Here is a 15,607-nt window from a genome sequence, read left to right as displayed (position 1 = left end):
ACAAAGTATGATGAAAGAACATCAAAAGGCTTGGAAGAGATATGGATGCACTATTATGTCGGATGGATGGTCGGATGGCAAAAGTAGATGTTTAATCAACTTTCTTGTCAATAGCCCTCAAGGTACTTGGTTCTTGAAATCGGTTGATGCATCGGCCTCTATTAAGAATGGAGATTTGTTGTATGGCTATTTGGATGACGTTATTCAAGAAATTGGGGAGGAGAATGTGGTTCAAGTTATATCTGACAATGCTTCGAACTACAAGAATGCCGGGGCAAAACTTATGGAGAGGAAAGAGAAGGTGTGGTGGACTACATGTGCGGCTCATTGCATTGATTTGATGCTAGAAGATATTTCTAAGATGGCATGGTTTGATGACACACTCAAACGTGCTAGGTGTATTTCAAAGTATCTATATGGGCATCAATGGGTACTAGCTTTGATGAGAAAGTACACTAACAATTCGGAAATTCTTTGTCCGGCGGTCACTAGGTTTGCCACTTCTTTCCTTACACTACAAAGCTTACAAAAGCAAAAGGAAAATCTTGTTGCTTTGTTTACCTCTCAAGAATGGTCGGAAAGTACCTATGCAAAATCCCGTGAAGCAAAGTTGGCTAAGCATCATGTGTTATATGATCGTGAGTTTTGGGGTCGAGTTTCCTTTTGCATTAAGGGCGTTCTTCCTCTTGTTTGTGTTTTGAGAGAGGTTGATTCGGAGGAGAGACCCCCCATGGGTTTTATATATGAGTTGATGGATGCCGCAAAAGAGAAAATTGCAAGCAATCTTAACAAAGTGGAGAAAAAATATATGCCTATTTGGAGAAAGATAGATCGTAGATGGGACGATCAACTTCATCAACCACTACATGCGGCGGGCTATTACTTAAACCCACAATTTCGATATGAGGATAATTTCTCAGATACTGATGAAGTGCGAAATGGGTTGTTTGCTTGCATGGATAGGATGCTTGGGAAAGGGAAAGAACGTGAAGAGGCCGATGTTCAATTGGATTTATTTACTAATAAGCGTGGTCCATTTGCGGATTCTATGGCTATGCAAACTAGGAAAAAGCGAACACCAAGTAAGATTTAATTAGTTAATTGTTAATATCTTTTTATCATTAACCTTTAAATTACTTACCTTATTAATATTGTTTTTTTAGCGGCTTGGTGGGAGCGCTTTGGGCATAAAACACCCGAGTTAACGAAATTTGCTATCCGAGTTCTAAGCCTTACTTGTAGTGCATCGGGATGTGAAAGGAATTGGAGCACATTTTCAATGGTAAGTAAATATATTATTAGTATCTTAAGTGTCATTTTTGCTTAAAATGTTTAGACTTGAATAATAGAATTGATTTATTTGTAGATTCATACAAAACGAAGGAATAGGCTTGAACACAAAAGGCTTAATGCTTTAGCCTATGTCAAGTACAATTTGGCTTTACAACAAAGAAGTAAGAAAAGGATGGAGAAGTATGATCCTATTGTTGTGGAAGAAATTGCCTCCGATGATGAATGGATAACAGAGATAGAAGATCCCGTTCTTCCCGAAGATCCTACATGGCTTGAGGATGAGTTATTGTATAATGTTGAGGCCGTAAGGAATGTGCCAACCCCAGTTTATGAAGGTGGCTCATACATTCGAGAGCCTAGAGAGTCTTCTCCTCCTCCTCCTCCTCCTCCTCGTGAGCCTACTCCTCCTCCTTCTCCTCGTGAGCCTACTCAACCTCGGGGTCCTATTACATACAAAAGAAAACGGGGTAATGAAGAATCCTCAAGTAGAACTAGAAGAAATGTGGAATATGATTCGGAAGATTCTTTTGATGAAATGATGAGATACCCGACAAGTTCATCTAGAGTTGGCAATGAAGAGGATGATGTTGCCTTTTATTTAGATGAAGAGGATTTAGATGAATGATTTATATCTTTGTTTGTATTTTGATTTATATGAAGATGATTTGGATGAATGATTGTTTTCTTTGTTTGTATTACCTTTTGAATGATGAATTTGGGTGATATTACCTTTGAATGATGAATTTAAATGATATTATCTTTTGAATGACTATGGATTTGAATGAAAAATTGAGAATGGATGTTTATTTTACATAGTATTATTTTTTATACAATTATATGTATAATATATAAAACATATATATAAAAAAAAATTAAATCCTGTAAGGCTTCGCCTCACGCCTAGGCTAGGCTTCGCCTTGGACGCCTCGCCCACGCCTCACGCTTTTAATACATTGGTAAATACTTAAGAATTCTCTTGACTAGAAATAAATGTGTATCTATAAGCCTATTCATGAACTGACATCCTACATTGACTAAGTATGCAAGGTTAGGTCTCGTGAATGTTAAGTACTAAAGAGCACCAACTATGTTTCTGTAATAGCTAGGATCAGCAAGAAGAGTTCCTTCTGAAATAAGCAATTGTGTATGTGGTTTTGATAGAGTTGGAGAGGATTTGTAGCTTTCTATACCAGCCTTCTTGATCAGTTCTTTGGCATATTTTGGGTTGAGAAATGAAATGTTCTCCATTTGGCTTATATTGAATGTGTAGAGATAGAAAATAGGTTAGCCTTCCCATTATCCTTTAATTCAAAGCATTTATTGAGTTGAGTGATGGTTTCTTGAATTCTCACATAATTGGAGTTAGTCAATATTATGTCATCTACATATAAAAGTAACACAATAACATATGTCCCATCTTGTTTAACAAACAAACTTGTGTTTGATTGTGATGCAGTGAAGCCAAGAGAGGGCAATATCCCTGTGAACTTTGAGGCCATATAATGACTTAATCAACCTACAGACATGATTTGGATATCTGTCATAAAAAAAAACCCTATAGCTGCTTCATATATATATCCTCTTGTAAATCACGACGCAAAAATGCATTCTTTATATCAAGATGTCTTAACTCCCATTTGTGATTACTGGTAAGTGCAAGTATCTATCTTACTGTTGTATGTCTAACCATTGGACATAGTCCAAACCATGCTCTTGAGTGTACCCTTGTGCCACAAGCCTAGCTTTATACCTTGCAACACTACCATCTGAATTTTTCTTTACCTTGTATACCCATTTACTACCAATGATAGTTTGATCACTAGGTTGGTGTACTAACTCCCAAGTACCTTGAGATTTAAGTGCATCAAACTCATCATGCATTACTTGCTACCAATTTGTATGAATTGCAGCTGCTTTAAAATTCTTTGGTTCTTATGAGTCCATAATGTCATCCAGAAATGGGAAACCTCCATAAGTCACATCATCATCATTCAATTGTAAAGATTGAAGCTTAGGCAATATAGATAGGTATGCACTATATACTTTTCTAAGAATAGCTCCAGATTGAAGTCTAATTGTCATGGAATGATTTCTTCTAAGTGATGAAACAGTATTATCATCTTGTGAATGAGATGGAGAAATAGGGAGCATTACCTGAGGCTGTGTAGGGTCTAGGACAAGCAACAAAGGTGGATATTGATTTTATACTTCAATAGTAGGTACCATTGTTTCAAATCCATAAGTGTAGCTTGTCCCATCTTGATCATGACTCTAAGATGAACTATTGGATGATGGCATTTCAGTATCTTGTGAATTTGTAGATGATAGTGTCCGATTTAGAACATAATTATGATCTGAGAGTGAACTTGTAGCTGCATTCAAGTGAATAATACTTGGTATGTTACAAAATCTAACCACTATTAGAGCATTTGACATAGATACACCAGTGTTCTGAGAAGTAAAACAGTTTGAAGAAGTGAGTTTTGCTGGAAATACTGACTCATCATGCAATACATCTGGGCAAAAGCAATCCTTTTTAATATATATGGTAACACATATCTCCTTTGTACCCTGAAGCATAGCCAAGAAATATACACATGGTTGATTGAGGTTAAAGCTTATTGCTGTTGTATGGTCTTAAGTATGAGAAAATTGTAGATCTAAATATTCTCAAGTCTTACAAAGTTGGATTCTTGTCATACAAGACATAAAATGGAGAATTCATATGCAGTGTTCTATTTGGCATTTTGTTTATTAAAAACACAGCATGAGAACAAGCATGATACCAGAATTCTTATGATAAACCTGTTGCTGACATCAAGGTTATTGTTGTTTCTACAACATGTCTGTGTTTTCTCTCCATAAGACTATGTTATTGTGGAGTATATGGATAGAAACTCTATGTACCATTCCATTTTTCTATAAAAATTCACTAAACAGCTTACTTGTAAACTCACCACCACCATCAGATTGCAAACTCTTTGTTTTTATGTCAAACTGTACTAATATGAATTGATAGGACTTCACACAAATTGAGAACACTTCTGATTTACTGAATAAGGGAAATATCCACACAAACCTTGTATAATCACCAACAAAGACTACATAATATTTGTAACCCTCAATCGATTTTACAAAAGATGGACCCCATGCATCTGTATGAATCCTATCAAAAGGCAGCAAACATCTAGTTGAATGAACTAAAAATGAACTCCTAGATATTTTACCATGGATACAATTTGTACACACCCTATGTATATCATCTATTGAATGAAAAACTTGAGACTTAGCTAACATCACAAACAATACTTCATTAGTTAGATATCCCAATCTTTGATGCCACACTGATGACTTGACCAATTGTCCCAAAAATGCTCTTGTATGTTGAAATGTGGAGACTGGAATCTGAAACAATGTACCAGGCTTACTTTTTCTTTTGTACAAAATCGCCTTTGTCACCTTGTCCTGCACAAAAAATAATTAGTCATCACAAATAAATCAACATCTGTTGTCTTTGCACAATTGAGTTATTGACAAAAGATTCACAGCAAGAGATGGCACAAGTAGAACATTCTTCAAAAATAAGTGAATGATTTGGAGTTTTAATCATTGTAGACCCAACATGTTCAATATCCAAACCTTGACCATTGCCTATCTTGATTTTCTCAGACCCTTCAAAATAAGTCACTTGGTCGAGACTATTAATATCAAATATCTTGTGATGTGATGCCCGAGTGTCCAAGATCCTAGAGGTTGGATTAGATGTTGATCCCTAAGCATTCATTGCAATCATTTGCTGTTGATATTGATTTTCAGGAGCAGGAAATGGCATTTGATACATTTGTGAAGGCACTTGATATGAGAAGTTCACATTGAATGGAGCACGTGTTGGATTCAGAGATGTAGGTAGTGCTGGAGCTTGGTAGGAACAGTTACTCCTATGAAAACAATCAAGAGTTATATGTCCACGTTTACTACATATCTGGCACTCAATGATATGACTAGTAGATGCAGCATTAGAGTTTCTGTGATAGCAATTTGGTGTTGTATGTCCCCTTCTTTGACAAATTTGACATTCATGTTGTGAAGCACCTCTGTAATTAGGCTTGAATGAGTTGTTTCCTCTATATTGTCCCCCATTAAAATTCCTCTGCTGGCTGCCATTATAATTTGAAGTTGGCATTTGTCTAAACTCAAAAGAACGATCCATATTTCCCACAAAACCAAATCCAAAATCATTAGCAGGTGCCAAAGGATAAAATGCTTGTTGTTGAGGCTATTAGGGTTGAAAACCAGAAAATTGTGTTGAATTATTTGAACCAAGATACCAGCAGAATTAGAACTTGTCCTGCATTAGTTTGATTATGAGAATCCAAGGAAAAACTTGCAGACCTTTGCATATATAGTGCAGACATATTTTGAGATAAGGAATTTATCATGGCTTCATTTTCCCTTTCAGCACCTAACAACAGTGCTCTAAATTTTTTCATAGAGACAGAAGTGTCCCTAGCAAGAATAACAGTTCTTATAGTTGCATATTCTCTAAGTAAACCTACCAGAGCAACAATTATCACATCATTTATCAGAGATGAATTCACCAGCTGCAGTTAACTGATCCCTCAAAGATTTAAGTCTTAACAAATACTTGTCCATAGCATCACTACCTTTCTGTATAGTATGTAGCTCAGTTTTCAAGTGATTAACTCCTGTTTTACATACCGAAGCAAACCTTTCTTCAAGATTGTTCCAAGCCTCACTAGCAGTTTTACATCCAATTATGTACTGTATAGCTCTATAGCATCATCAGACAATGTAGCAATTAGTAAGCTAAGTAGAGAAAAATTAATGGCCTCCCATTCTTGAAATGTAGTTGTCACTTCGTTAGTAACTCTAGTCTCAGAATTTAGAACATATTTTAGTGGACATACATTAGATCTATCAAAATGATCAAACAATTTATATCCTTTCAGCACTGATTTGAATTGAAACGCCCATTTGGTGTAATTGTGATCACCAAGTTTGATTGTCAACATTCCTAGTAATCCCTCAATTTTCACAGTTGTAGATGCCATTATATCACTTCAAAGATTCTACGAACACATAATTTTTCTAAATTCACAAGCATACACAACCAACTTATCACTTCAACCTTATCAGCATACACCATCATAACCATCAGAGTAGCAGAAACAGATGAGAGAGCAGCACATACAACGATGAACATGATGAACAACAACTAAGAATGCAACCCAGATGAAACCATAGACAAAGATTCCAACGAAAAGCTCCCCCAAAAGAAAAATCAACTGAAAGATTCAGTAATAGAAAACCCATGAAGAATCGATGGATATCGATAACATATTAACAGAACTGAAGAATTACCATTGGTGAACAATATGAACTCACAGAGAAAGAACATGATTTCATTGAAAGAAAACAGAATTATTACAAAGTATTTATACTAAGCAATGGTAACAAACTATGCCTATGTGGCAGCACACCTCATCACTACTCTAACTACCTCATTACAACATACCAACAATTCTAACTATCCCAATCAGTAAATGACAGATGGCATTTCAGTTTTATCGGTTGTTAAAAGGCACTCAACAAATCTAACATGATACCGCTATCTAAAATAGTGGTATGTATAGAATCTTTAATCTTACATTGAGAGCGGTAGTTATGACTATCGTCCTAATCAAATTAGGACCATATAACATGAATATAAGTACAATTTTAAATAGAGAAAATTACTCGACAAACACTCTTCCTTAACTAGCTGCAAAATTATCACGCACACCCAATTTCTGAAGCGAGTTGTAAAACACTACTTGTCTGCCTTAGTAAGTACATCATCCACTTGGTGTCATGTCTTCACAAAAGAAGACACAGTCCAGCTTTTAACTTCTCTTCGAAGAAATGCCAATCAACCTCAACATCTTTCGTGCAATCATGTTGAATCAGATTAATTGCAATATCAATTACAACCTTATTATCACAATGCAAACTATCGCTTTCTTAGTTAATCCAATATCCAGCAACCAAGTTTCCATCCAAGGTAACTCAAGGAAATGTACACCCAGAAGTGGAACGCCTGTGAGTAATTGATATTGCATCACGTGTATACGTCCACATATGAACGATTAGAAAACATCAATATTTGACCAGTGATAGACTTCAAGGACATCAACATTTGGGTCAATGCTTTCTACTAGTTTCATTGAGAGCAATAGCATGTATAAACTGATTCACTACACTAATCGCATAAATTGTCATGTTGCATAGAGAAAGAAAAATAAATCAATCTTTCCACAAGTCTAGTATCCCTCATTATATATAAGTCAATAGATTTACAATCAAACACACCATATTCGGTTAGTAGATCCAAGAAATATTTATTTTGAGAGAGAAAGATGTCATGTTTTAGTCTAAGAAAATATTTCCCAACTCTTTTGTTTCAAACTTAACAATTTTTCTTTAATAATCCCGACTACTCAGTAATATGGAAAGAAGAGACAAAAAGGAATTAAGAAAATAATATTTTTTTTCTTATTTGTCAATCCAATGGGTAAAAAGCAAAACTACCTACTAGTCTGAACTACGAAAGAGAAACCTCTATTACTTCGTGACCATGACCCATGTAACCACCATATCACATACATATATAATTATATAATTTGTTAAAAGTTTCAAAGATGGTTCAATGGACCATCATTAATCCACATCTATGATGTTTCCAACTTTACCACTTTTGTAATTCAATAGGTGTGAGGTTTTATACAGAAGTCTCAGTGCAATTAATAGTGAAATCATTCATTATTAAGGTAATTTAACCTCATGAAGCTTTCTATATAGGATATATGCTTCAGCAAGCCACCTAACTAAGGCCACTCATTAGTCGGTCACACTTGAAGACAATACCACATCAATGACCCTTAATTATTTGATTTGGGTGTCCTAACTTGAGACTTCAAACTTCTGGTTTGTGGTTGTCCCTAACTCAGGACTTCACTTGGAATTTTTCGTTCGTGGTCACAATTCAAGTGTTACTAATTTTAAGTGTAAAAGAACGTAAAATGTCCCACATAAAAAACCTACAAAATAAAATATAATTTATATTGAGTAATTTCACTTTTAATTGCATCAAAACCTTAACGCCACACCTACTGAGTTAGTAGATGGTTAAGTTATGGTAGTATCGGTGTTTGACCCATTTTGTAAAGGGCGCCCCCTCTCTAAAGTTATGATATTAAGCCTCATCGCAAAAATACGAGTCGAAGGTGATACGACCAATTTGTGTACATGATTACTTCTACCAAACTCATTCTCTTTTTCAGCCACCTGATTTTGTTGGTAAACGTCTGGCCACTGTTATTATCAATATGCAGTAGAAAGACTATGTGAAGACCCGATCTCCCAATATTGTAATATTTAGGGTGATTAAGACATCACTTTCTGGCGTTATTTCATTGATTCATAACTTCACATTCACATATTGCAGTCAAACTTGTGTACAACGATTCTATGCATTGCTACTTACATTATAACATACAGCCTATAGCTGTGTTCATAATAAAGTAGAATGCTAAAACTTAAAACAAAATTAGGATTTAACAATTATAAATAAGGCCACAATTTTAAGAAATTGGGCTCACATAAACATAACATTTGTGATTAGAGCTAGTTTTAAAGAACTGCGCCTTGTTCGATACTGGACAAAGTCCCTGGGCTGAGCTGAGGGAAAGAAAACCAATGATGGGAAGATGGGGACTGCAAATTCAGTCTCAGGTAGCTCGAGTCCACCGTGCTATCATGCACCTTCTTATGGAGAGGCATCGGACTCAGCTCCAAAGTATCCGACAAGTCCTTGTACATAACCGAAAATGGTGAGCTAATTTTTGGTGAAGAAGAAGGGACATGATTTGGTACAGAAGACACACGGATATCGATCGGAGAAGGCGCTACGCTCTGGAGAGACCGAGTCTCCATAAACTCCGGCGCGCATGTGAGGCTCTGGACAAGCTCCCTGAAGTTAATGGGGTCAACTTTGTAGATTCTTGGTGGGGTTGGTGGGACTGGTGCAACCGCAGGCTTCTTCCATGGCTTCGACGAAGATTTTCGAACCGAGTGGAGTGATGACTGGTGATAGGGAAGCTGCTTTGAGTTTGAAATTGAACCCTTCGTGGCAGTGTAGGAGGCTGAAGAGGAAGAGGAATAAGATTCCATTGGGAGTGAGTTTGAAACTTCTAGCGTTTATGAGGAGGATTTAAAGAGATTATTTTTGGGGTTTGGTTTTTTCGTGTTATGAAAAATTTAGAAGCACTATATATAGATGGGAAATAAGTAAAGAAGGGCGACGACCTGGAAGCGAAGCTATTGGGGAAGGGAAGATGGAGGAGAAGAAGAAGAAGAGGAAGCAAAGAAATTCAATGATATTTTTGGCTTGAGACGTCGGCTGTGACGACGATTGCATAATGTACAAATTGGTCAAATCAATATATTTGACCATTATATATATAATTCAGCAAATTTAATTGTGCTCCTTTGGGAATAAATAATTTAATTGTGTTTCTCCATTATTGTCTCTCTTCGATCTCTGTGAGTCTTTGAGGGTTTTTGATAATTTTTTGCATATGAAGGTGGTGAAATGTGGACCAAGCCGCCAATTTACTATACATGAAGGGCCCTTCTAATTAATACACGTGCAACGATAAGTTTGTTCTATCTTTGACCAATGGGCAACGCCAAAAATAATGGACAATTAGGCATCCATGATTGTGATGGTAAAATATCTATTTTGATTTACTCTTACTATTGCTTTTTGATTATGATGGATAATTCAATCTAACTTTTCTAAAAATTTAAAATAAATAACTATTATTAACGGAGGACGAAATTTAATATTACGGTGATATTACAAACTAACATAGAATTAGTTTGGTATTGCTGTGATTTTAAAAAAAAATGTGGCATAAGCGAGATAACCAAAAATGAGCATGTGGTGGTAGGAAGGTGGCTTTATGTAGAGATCCTCAAAAGGAGATTGTTTGTGGAGTAAGGATATAGGGGCTACAATTTATAAGGTACCACACACCCCCCCCCCCTCCCCCCAAAAAAATAAAAAAAAATTAAGTGGTGATTGGATCGAAAACAAAGGCTTCTAGCTACCTGAAGAAGATGGCTATATTTTCTTTGTACAACACCAGTAGAAACAAGTGCATTGCCAAACGACACCATAAGCGGCAAAGAACCCTCACACGGAGATAAATTTCTCCCCCCATCATCAATTGTATTTGTTGGACTTTTGTTTGGAATTGCATTTCAGCGTAAGTAAAAACAATCTTGCAAGGTCTTTTGTGATTCATGTTTATGGCGCATAAGAAAAACCCAAGTAAATAGAGAAAAATCATCAACAATGGATAAAAATAAAGGAAAACTAATGAAAATAACTTGAAAACTTTGAGTTTTAACGATAAAGACAAACTAAAGGGTAAAGTGAATAGTACCAGGATTGACTTTTTAGTGTAAAAATGTGATTTTTCGTTAAAGTGAACAGTATCTGAAACTTTTCATTAAAGTTCCCCTAAAAATAATAAGCCCCAAACATCACAAAGCAAAAGGAAAAAGACTCAACGTTGAAATAAAGATAGTACCAAAAAATCGACGAGTTTGTTTCGCCAATGGGCAAACTTCACAAACATGACCCGAATCATAAGAACAATTTAAAAAAGTGCTAGCTAATAGTTGAAGACGGGAAGAAAAAGAGTGACTTAGGCGCCCGTGCCAAAGTTCAGGTGAGGTGATGGGGAGATGAAGGCAGGTTTTTGGGAAAGGGAAATGGTGGTGGAGGCCAATGGAACAAGGTAATAAAGGTCACCACGGCGCTTCGTAACACCAATCTGATCGAAATTATATATTATAATATAAAATATTGTAATATATAATTTTAATAACCGAATGAAAAATAGTATTAACCATATTTCTTAGAAAGGTTATGTTATTTAGGTGCTTTCCTTTGTCAATTGATGTATACTTATGGATGAAAAGTTACATCGCTTTAACAAAAAGTACTTGGGTGCTATATAAACTCATGAAACCATCATCATTAATATAGAAAATTAGAGTTAATTTTTACTCTTGAGAAATAGGGTCTCCCCACTTTGTTTCTCTTATGCTTTGTGTGTCAAATTCCGAGTCGTGTCTTGAGAGTACGGAATATATAAAGTTCGCCAGAGTCCGAAAATTGAAGTGCTTTGACTTCAGATTATAAATTGTTGAATCCTGGGAGATGCACGCCTACCAAACTACAAGCACAAGAGTAGGGACAAAATTCTATCTTTTGGACATTGCATTCATGCAAGCCTCAATCTTCAAGTTTATGTTTTTCTAACTTTATCTGTAGTTGTTTATATTAATTTGTATACTATTGATCTTGTTATTTTCTTTATGATTATTATCATTAGAATTCTTGTGTTATTTTCATATTTCTAATATTACTCCAACACAATCGTCGTCCTCGAAGCCAAGTCTTGCAAAATACACCAAGTGTGAAAAAAAAGTGATAGAATAATTCAATCCATCAATAATTTTACCAACAGATGAAAGATTTACTTTAAAACTAGGCACACACAAAACATCCTTCATTGTATATTTGAATTTAACAAAATATTGCCCGTCAAGGTAATTGTAGTCAGCAGAGGTAGCATTGGCTTGTGGTGCGGAAGACAAAGGGCCAGGGTTCTTACAAAGTATGGACAAAAGCTTTTGATATTGGGCATCAGATAAATTTGACATAACTTCATGTAGGTCATGAAAAGTTAGGGTCACAACATTGATTTGATTCTTTGAAGGATGGCCGTTGTTGTCGTTATTCCGAGTACAACTGTGAACGAAATAGACAGCCATGACTGTAGTTTATAAGTCTGCATCATTGGTCCCCATGTTAAGGGAACACAACAAGGAAGAAAAAAAGAAAATAGAGCTAGGTTTCGCAACCTACTCTATATACCATGTAGAAAAATGTATTTGACTCAACCGCAATATTCAAAATGTACAATATATGGTAAATACATAGATAAGGATTAATTATAAATACACACTAGTTATTCTGTCATACAATGAATATAATATAGAAGAGTTAATGAATCTATGTAGAAGAGTTAATGAACCTAATGTTCATTGAACCTAATTAACTAACATATAGAACCACAAATCAATCTTATTCCTACATAATTTTTAACATTAAGACTAGTTACGCACTCATACTTTTTACAATAAAATAATATTACGTCCTCGTATAAGGGGAAATGAGTTTTTACACATACAAAAGGAATGACATATACAAAAGAAATGTCCTTAACATAACCCTTGTAGCCATATCCATACATAAATTACAATATATCCTATTGTTTATCAATGCATACACAAAACTCTGCCCAATACATTAATGTGATATTCAATAGAGCATAAGACACCTTTTAACTTAAAGCATAACTACTTATCATGACACTTGTTTTATTATTTTTTGTATAATAATATATTTATATTAAGAGATGAATGAAATATTAGCTTAGAACTTGTCGTCCATAAATTTTTCACTTCAAATTTTTCACTTACAAATAAAAAATAGAAGGCTTTTTATCCAAAATGATCCCTGAGATTTGCATAACACATCACTTTGGTCCCTGAGATTGTCCACCATCCATTATTTTGGTCATTCCGTTAAAAATTCCGTTAAGTGTCCTGGAACTCTTGGCCGGAAGTTTGGGCAATTTTCAAAGCTTCGTAACTCAATCATTTCTTAACCAAATTCAACACTTAATATATCAAAATGAAGATAGGAAAGTGTAGAACAAGATTATATCCATTTGGAGCCCAATAGATGCTGAAGATAGCCAAAAAATAGCCTGAAAAGTAACTGGTCCGCGGGAAAATTGGAAAACTCGTCAGAACCTGGGTAAACCTTAAACGTTCATAACTTCTTCAATACTCGACGAAATTGAGTGATTCAAAAACGAAAATCATACTTCTCGACGAGATGAAGAGAATGGTACCTTTCTCGAATGCTAACTCACTGTGTTTTGGTCGTAAAACGGCTCGAAATGGCTATCTTGGTCGTTGAGTGAGCCACTTTCGAACCGTTTTCCGGCCAAACTACGGCGAGTTAGCTATCGAGAAAAGTACCATTATATTATTCTCGTTGAGAAGTATGATTTTTGTTTTTAAATCACTCGATTTCGTTGAGTATTGAACAAGTTATGAACGTTTAAAATTTACCCAGTTTCCGACGAGTTTTCCAGTTTTCCCGCGGACTAGTCATATTTCAGGCTATTTTCTGACCATCTTCGGCAACCATTGGACTTCCAAATGGTATAATATTTTTCTTCACTTTCCTATCTTCATTTTGATATATTATGGGTTGAATTTGATTAAGAAACGATTGAGTTACAAAGCTTTGAAATTTGCCCAAACTTCCAGCCAAGAGCTCTGGGATACTTAACGGAGTTTTTAACGGAATTACCAAAATAATGGATGGTGGACAATTTCAGGGACCATTTCTATTGATTTTCAATCTCAAGGATCAAAATAATGTATTATGCAAATCTCATGAACTATTTTGGCTAAAAGGTCATAAAAAAATGTTAAATCACACATCCTAAATTATTTTTTCCAAATCTTTTTATTTTAAGAAAACTAATGAAAATGGCTTGAAAACTTTGAGTTTTAATGATAAAGACAAAATAAAAGGTAAAGTGAATAGTACCAGGATTAACATTTTAGTGTAAAAATATGGTTTTTCGTTAAAGTGAACAGTACCGTGGACTTTCGTTAAAACTTTCTTCTTTTTTTTAATAATTTTTTATACACTACACAGTAATACTTGATAAAATAAAAAATTAAATAAATATGAAAGTAATAATTTAAAGTGTATAAATATAATCTCTTAATTGTCAATTATTTTGAGGCTGCCCAATACAGTGTGACATCTGACAACTACCAATTTCTTCTGAATATGACGCGCACTACAACCTTTGTCACGTACTCTGCCTAGAAAAGGCTTCCAACTCATTATTTTAGGCATCAAACAGTTCCCGTCCACCCAATTGCAACCACGCAAATCTTCTATGGATCTTATTATAAAATAAGTTCTTTAGTTTGGGTAAGCACTGACGATAAGGCATTAAAATAAGGCAAGAGATCCTCTACCCAGATCTCTTCCACCAAGGTCCGATTTGAAATAAGAAAAGAGATCCTTTGTTTGGATCTTTTCTATCAAGGTTATCTAATCAAGTAATTTGGACCTTTAAAATTTCATCTAATGATAAAAAATTATTATAGCTTTAAATGATCAAAACAGGTGGGTTGTTGAATGAAATTTCAAAGGCCCGGATCACTTGATCTGGTGGCCTTGGTGGAAGAGATCCGGAGAGGATCTCTTTCCTTGAAATAATCTTAATTAACTATTAGAATTGTTGCAATTATATTTAGAATAGGGATGTGATTGTGTAAATCCTAGTGAATCTAAGAATATATCTTATATTCCTATTAGGAGTTGATTACCTATTAGGAGTTGATTACCTATCCTACTACAATAAATAAAGGCACAATTGCGCACATCATGATGTCATTTTTGACACCCTTGGATCACGCGGCAGAAGCCTTTGGGCTTGCTGTGGTGATCCAGACACCCTAGGCCTTCAGCCTAATAAGATGAATAGGGCCTGAAGTCCCTTAGCCTAACCAAGAAAGCCGGCAGCCTTCTTGGCCCGTTGTCCCATGATTTGGCCTACCTGTAGCAATTCGTAGTCCACTGGGCTGTGCCATGCGCCCCGACCCACTTCCCTCAAACTTGTTTGCAGGGCTTAACTCACCCTGACCCGAACCCAACTTCTGCTAGGCTTCCCAGACCAAACCCGCAGCCAGTTTTTTAGCTGGGCTTGCACCCGTGTCCAATTCCCTGGCCCAAACGCTAACAACTACTGATGTTGGGCTCACAAACCTTGGCTCGTGGCCTATAGCTACATATGGGTTGTTTTTGCAGCCAAACCCGAGACCCAATAGCCTCTAGGGCTTTGCCCTACTCACGGCAACCAAGCCCAAACCCTTTTGGGCTATGGTTTTTCAACTCCAATGCTAATTTTTGGCATTTTAAATAATTTTAACCCGAATGTTATTATTATTTTTTGTTTCCATGATTGACCTCGTTTGGTCCTAATCTATTGAATTAATTAAAAGTGACCTACAATCCATTAATCTGATAATTAATCCAAAATTATTTACCTGAAGATCACTTTTGGACATTATTGATTTA

The 15,607-nt window shown here is 35.6% G+C and overlaps 2 protein-coding genes across 2 annotated transcripts; one reads left to right on the top strand and one right to left on the bottom strand.

The window, feature by feature from the left end:
- Positions 1-471: 471 nt before the first annotated feature.
- Positions 472-1,918, top strand: LOC137718306 (uncharacterized). Its single transcript, XM_068457832.1, has 3 exons — positions 472-1,082; positions 1,164-1,282; positions 1,367-1,918. The coding sequence occupies exons 1-3, from the start codon at positions 731-733 to the stop codon at positions 1,916-1,918; spliced, it is 1,023 nt and encodes a 340-aa protein (XP_068313933.1). The 5' UTR covers positions 472-730.
- A 6,838-nt stretch (positions 1,919-8,756) lies between these two features.
- LOC137719678 (uncharacterized) lies at positions 8,757-9,772 on the bottom strand. Its single transcript, XM_068458725.1, has one exon. It carries the CDS (start codon positions 9,520-9,522, stop codon positions 8,983-8,985), a length of 540 nt encoding a protein of 179 aa, XP_068314826.1. The 5' UTR covers positions 9,523-9,772; the 3' UTR covers positions 8,757-8,982.
- Between the last annotated feature and the right edge of the window lie 5,835 nt (positions 9,773-15,607).

The sequence above is a fragment of the Pyrus communis genome, chromosome 1 (genome assembly GCF_963583255.1).
Source record: "Pyrus communis chromosome 1, drPyrComm1.1, whole genome shotgun sequence".
Lineage (NCBI taxonomy): Eukaryota > Viridiplantae > Streptophyta > Magnoliopsida > Rosales > Rosaceae > Pyrus > Pyrus communis.
The sequence above is the reverse complement of the archived record's forward strand: the minus strand, read 5'-3'. Positions and strand labels throughout refer to the sequence as shown.

Excerpts from the sequence above, each read along its gene's own strand:
- LOC137719678 (XM_068458725.1), bottom strand. The coding sequence starts at position 9,522 with ATGGAATCTTATTCCTCTTCCTCTTCAGCCTCCTACACTGCCACGAAG.
- LOC137718306 (XM_068457832.1), top strand. The coding sequence starts at position 731 with ATGGGTTTTATATATGAGTTGATGGATGCCGCAAAAGAGAAAATTGCA. Across the intron at positions 1,083-1,163 it reads TAGGAAAAAGCGAACACCAA|CGGCTTGGTGGGAGCGCTTT; the intron begins GTAAGATTTAAT and ends TTGTTTTTTTAG. Across the intron at positions 1,283-1,366 it reads ATTGGAGCACATTTTCAATG|ATTCATACAAAACGAAGGAA; the intron begins GTAAGTAAATAT and ends ATTTATTTGTAG.